Below are 6,000 nucleotides of genomic sequence, written 5' to 3'. Positions count from 1 at the left end.
CACCTGTGCACAGGTAACTTCACACCCGAGTCAGTGACATCACTCCACGCACCCGCCTCAGCTTTCACCTTTAGCACCCCCCAACAGCCTACCCCGCCTCCGGCTGGGTTTCTGGGCGCCGGCCGAGGCTTAGCTCGTTCCCCCCGCCGTGCGTTGCTGCAGAAGCAGCCGCGGCAAGTGCACCTAGCTGCGGGCGGGCGCCTCGGAACCAGCCCGAGCGAGCCCCTGACGGTCACGCTGGGCATGCTCAGTGGCGCCTGCAGGTTGGGCGTTTGCACCCGGAGCTGCCCCCTCCTACTACTCCTTGCTGCCCCCGCCCTTCCCTCCCCCGGCGCGGTCCGGTCCTCCCCGCGCCCTCCCTCGGGCTCCCGAGGCGCTCGGGCTCCCAGCGCGGCGGCGGAGGGGGCGGGCCGCGCGGCGGACGGTGATGTGGCGGAACTCTTTGTGCACTGCGGCAGGATACACGCGCCGCGCGGTGGCACGGCTGCGTTTAGCTCTCTCCTCTCGGAAGCTGCAGCCATGATGGAAGTTTGAGAGTTGAGCCGCTGAGAGGCGAGGCCGGGCGCAGGCGAAGGAGATGAGAGACGGCGGCGGCCGCGGCCCAGAGCCCCTCTCAGCGCCCGTGAGCAGCCGCGGGGGCAGCGCCCTCGGCGAGCCGGCCGGCCGGCGGCGGCGGCAGCGGCGGCGTTCCTCGCCTCCTCTCCGTCTTCTCTTCTAACCGTGCGGCAGCGTCTTCCTAGGCTTCGGCAAGGGACGGTGGAAGCCGCGGGCTCGGGCGGGAGCCGGCAGAGGCGCGGCGGCACCTCCCGCTCCTGGAGCGGGGGGCAGAGGCGGCGGCGGCGGCCGCGGCGGCTGCAGCTCCGGGGAGCGGTTCGGAGCCGCCCGTCACCATTTCCAGGGCTGGGAACGCCGGAGAGTTGGTCTCTCCCCTTCTCCTGCCTCCAACACGGCGGCGGCGGCGGCGGCACAGCCAGGGGCCCGGGCCGGTTCTGAACCTCCCCTCCGCCGCCGCCGCACCCCCCCTGGCCCGGGCTCCCGAGGCCGCCGGAGGAGGCAGCCGTTCCGAGGATTGTTCGTCTTCTCCCCATTCCGCTGCCGCCGCGGCCAGGCCTCTGGCCGCTGAAGAGAAGCAGGCCCAGCCGCTGCAACCATCCGGCAGCCGCCTCAGCAGCCATTACCCGGCTGTGGTCCAGAGCCCAGCGGCCGCCGAGCGAGGGGCCTCCGCTACCGCCAAGTCCAAAGCCATTTCCATCCTGCAGAAGAAGCCTCGCCACCAGCCGCTTCTGCCGTCTCTCTCCTCCTTCTTCTTCAGCCACCGGCTCCCAGACATGACAGCCATCATCAAGGAGATCGTTAGCAGAAACAAAAGGAGATATCAAGAGGATGGATTCGACTTAGACTTGACCTGTATCCATTTCTGCGGCTGCTCCTCTTTGCCTTTCTGTCACTCTTTCTTTAGAACGTGGGAGTAGACGGAGGCGAAAAATTTCCATAGTTTGGGTGACAATTGCACTGAACCCCGGTCGAATTTCTAGAAAATTTTACATATATATATATATATATATATATATATATATATATAATTTGTGTCTCTCTTTTGAATGCATTTAACCTAGGATGTGTTCGGCTAGACGGGACTCTTGCCTGGTTGCAAGTGTCAAGGCACCGATTGGTTTCTCAGTCTATATCTTCGGGGTCTCTTCCCTAAAGGCTATTGTCCGTTAATACAGAATACAGTACGCTATTAGGGAATAGTGAGCTTGGGAAGCCGGTCTACTAAATGAACAGGAAAGTAGACGCTTTGAGGTTGAGCATATTTCGATTAAATCTTGGCTGTAGGCCCTAGATCAAGGGTATAGATCAGATTAAAATGAAAATTAGTGTTGCACGTACACATTTTGCATCAGAATCTTGCAGTGATTGTTCTTAGTTTCCTGGGTTGCCTTGATAGATTCTTTTAAAATGTGAGCTGTGAGCTGATTTGCATAATTTTAGAAGCAGAATCATTTGCAGTCTATATGGTGCTCATGTGAGGGCAAAAGTAGGGTTTGTATGTTTAAGCTAAGTTAATGACAACTTTGACCTGCATTTAGAAGTTTTGTCCTTTGAGATAGTGCCATAATATACCCCATAAGGTGCTCTTACTAGAGCTTTGTTAAATTTGCCTTTCTCTCCTGATGGGGTGATGTAGGATAGAGCATGAAATTTGCAGTTCAAGTAGCATTTTATATTCAGTGCTCTTGTTACACCTAATAGAATGGAGATTGAGTGGTTTTTGATCCCAGATAATAATGTTGTGTAAGTTCAAGGGATTGTGTGTAGCAAATGGTGATTGCAAAGATTAAACTTAAGTTCTCACTTGAAATTTAAGTATTGTGATGCCAGAATTGCTACTCAACCTTATTTAGGTTTCAGGCCCTCTGACATCGTTCTGTATCCCTTAAATTTACCCTGACTCGTGTAGGATGTCAAGTATAATTTACCAGCTAATAACCAGAAATGCTGGTGAGTGGATTTCTCCAGCTTCAGATGGTAGGTATGTTAGCTTTTTTTAAGTGTTAAATTTACTGAGTCAGCTTGTTGAATAAGACAGAAACCCAAGAAATTTTAACGGTGTAGTGTATAGTTTTGATTGTCTACAAGTTAACCCTTTGTACTTAGAACAGATAGTGGTTATCAAAAGGCAGTTACCTTTGCAGTTTCAGATACAATAAGCTGGTTTTGATCAAGGATGGGGATAGAGCCCCTCCTTTTTGTAGAATGGAAAGTATCACAGGAATTGAAAGTTACTGATAGGCAAGTGTATAAAGGCATGAAAAACAGAATTAAGTTACTGGTTTGAGGTGACTGAAACATTCTAATAAGGCCAAAAATTTGGTGGTGTGAATTGTAGCAGTGGACAATAGTTGGTTAAAATTATTGCTTAAGTGCTAATAGAGTATTCTTAGTAAAAATGATTTTAGCAAATATCAGTAAACATTTTGCTTTAAGGTAGAATGACACTAACGTGTATATGTCTTGCTAAATATTGTGGGGAAGGGTTTTCTTGTTTTTTTTCTAAAGAAAACATTTTATATTTGAAGAAGTTTTATTCCTTTGGATATGTAGTTTCACATAAATGTGCACAGCTAATTTTGCCCAAGTTTTGTTTTGAAATGATAAAAGTTCTTGAAAAAATAGCTTGACAACACTCAAAATGTTAACAGTTTTCTAAGTTAAAAATAATATTGAAAAAATAATTGGAAATTTTGGAGATTGCATTAATTGAAGAACTTCATTAAGGCTGAATTTGACCCACTTGCCTAGAAATAATTGTAGGAAAACTTCTGATTTGTAACATTTCAAATGTTGTGTGTCATTGACAGTCATCTAGATATATAAGAACAAATTAAATGTTTGTTTAACTTAAAAAAAAACCCATTCAAAAAAACTTCTAGAATGCCTTTTGGTACACAAATCAAAGTTTGTTTATGCTATTTGATTTAAAATTATTAGGGTTATAAAACTAAAATTATTCTATCCGGTTTTTATATGTGACTGGTGATTGAGGTGGTTGGCTATTTCTCCTTTCATTTCAGAGCATGTGTGCCTATATGTGTGAAATTTTCTCTAAAACTTTCTCTAAAACTGTATATTTAGTTATGGTATGCATAGAAAGCAGTATCAAATATTGCATCAAATGACTAATAACATTTAATTTCTAGAGTTGTGGTTTTATTGAGCCAAATGTTGATATGAAAAAAATTGCTTAGGAAAAAGTCAGTGAAGGGCTTTTTTTTTTTTTTTATATAGTTACACTTCCAATAATTTTGATATACAAAAACTTTGGTTTGCTTGGTTTCACTTTAGTGTTTTGTGTTTATTGTAGGGGGAAAATTAAAATGGCCATTGAAAGTAGCAACTGGAGTATTTTAGTTGATAGAGAAAGATTAATAATGAAGTGATTTCTCTGAGAAAAACTGAAGGCCATAATTGTAAAAGATTTTTGCAAAATTGAATTATTCTAAAAATAATTTGTTGGCAGGGTTTTATTCTTAATGTTAGTCTGGAAAGTAGTGCTGAACATGAGTCTATAAACTATTTAATGTCTTTAGATTTCATGAAAACTTTAGGCTTCTGGTATTTTTATTGTCTGATAAGTTTGTGTCTTTTCAAATAGTAACCTTCATAGGACATATTTTTAACTTGTAGAGAGTACAGTGGCTATTGAAATTAGCTGTATTATCTCTTAAGATTAGTGATTACTAAAATGACCGTATTGTGAGGTGTTTTTTTTTAGGATTCTACTTCACAACTTTTATTTTACACTGTTATGTATCAAGTTGTATTTCTTTCCTAAACAACATAAGTGGGCCACCTAATTGCTATGTGATAATTGACAAACTTCATTTCATATAGCTTATTTAAGAATAAAGTGCATCTGAAAGGAGAGTAACTTACAGTTTATATGATTCAATATAAGGAAAAAGGAATTTTATTGCTGTCTACTGTAAATGTTTGCACAGTAGTTATCATCAATGCAGCTTTACATTGTTTATGATATCCTAAAATACTAAAGGAATACTATGATAAAATATGGTGAGATATAACCACCTTAATTTTAAATTTAGTTTTCCAAAGATAGTAGAGAAAGATGCATTTGTGTGTATTACCTTTTAGAATTTTAACATGAGAATGGTACCTGGCATTATTATTTTCATTTTTGTGTGGAGCAATTTATCTGCTTTTTCCTAATAACCACACATAATGTACAAACCTCTTAATGTTACAAAATTCTTTGCTTTTTGGAAGTAAAGTCTTCAATTCTTACTTTCATGGGTTCTTATTTTGAGATTTGCCCCATTTGCTGTTTTTCATTTGGTGATAGCTTAATACTTTTAAATAATTCTTGAGGCTCTTAAGAAGTAATCACTTCAGTGACTTTTGATGGAGGAGTATTTATTATAGGAAAATCAATTCACAAAGTTTCAAGGTTGACACTCAGTAAACATTCTATTTTTAAATTTTTAGTAAGACAAAAGTATGGGAAATGTTTTTATATTAATATTATTTGTGAAAAAGGAGTTTGTAAAGAGAGATTTAGAAGTGTGCATGCATATAACAGTTTTTTACTTATTTGAAATATTAGGCCTTGGCTGTACTATGAGAATTTAGCTTCCAGAATATATGTTATTAATGTTGTATAAGAAATTTATTTGGTATCGTTTTTTTTAAAGACTCCATTAGTTCTGAATTTTTCTATTTTGTAGAATCCTCATTCTTATTCTATCTCTTCCCCCACTCCCCTTCTTAAATAAACTTGGTTTTAAGTATAGTTATAGAATTCTCTTGTGGACTGAATTCATTAAGGAAGGTGTTAGAATTTGTTCTAAGGATAGTGATTTAAGACATTTGTATCAGCTTGTGAGATTGTTGTCAGTAATGATTTCAGTAAATACCCAATTCTGTTTTACAGTTGCTTTTTATCTGTTAGTTTTGAAATTAGTGCAGTTGCTATCAGGGATATCAGTAATGTTGAGGTTAGACTTAAATGGTAAGGATTTATTGAGTAAATTGATACCATAATTCTTTCATATAAGCCATATGCAGCCACATGCCTTCTTTGCTAGATGGTCAAAAGTATTTTGGTCTGTGAATAATAAGTCTCTTTGGAAGTATTGAATATATGCTCTTGCTAATGTAAAATGCTTTCATTTGTCAGAAAAGGTGAAATTAGTGTATTGGATTTGACTATTTACCTGTCCCCTAATTTTTTGAAAAATTTTCATTGGTTACAGATATTAGCAATTTGGTTCTTTTAATATAATTTGCACAAGAATAAAAAAAAAAGGTTGTTGGAAAAATATTAATATAAAAAGAGTAAACATAATTTAGGATGTGAAATAATTTTGGATGGGAAGTTTTAATTCCAGTATAGTTAAGGCAGATACTCTTCATTTGCAACAGTTGGCAGTTAAGAGATGGGTGGCTATCTTCAGATTACTAGGATTACACTTGGTG

The 6,000-nt window shown here is 40.7% G+C and overlaps 1 protein-coding gene across 2 annotated transcripts in view; it reads left to right on the top strand.

Annotated features, from left to right (window-relative positions):
- The first annotated feature begins 492 nt into the window (after window positions 1-492).
- The window catches only part of PTEN (phosphatase and tensin homolog), an 83,396-nt gene continuing 77,888 nt past the window's right edge, over window positions 493-6,000 (top strand). The window contains exon 1 of one of the 2 annotated variants that reach the window (XM_080641105.1): window positions 493-1,407. In XM_080641105.1, coding sequence (XP_080497231.1) covers window positions 1,329-1,407 — 79 coding nt within the window. In that variant the 5' untranslated portion in view covers window positions 493-1,328. The remainder of the gene's footprint in view (window positions 1,408-6,000) is intronic. The other variant, XM_080641106.1, reaches the window with a different exon arrangement.

Source organism: Plecotus auritus, assembly GCF_963455305.1.
Source record: "Plecotus auritus genome assembly, chromosome: 9".
NCBI classification, from domain to species: Eukaryota; Metazoa; Chordata; class Mammalia; order Chiroptera; family Vespertilionidae; genus Plecotus; species Plecotus auritus.
The sequence above is the reverse complement of the archived record's forward strand: the minus strand, read 5'-3'. Positions and strand labels throughout refer to the sequence as shown.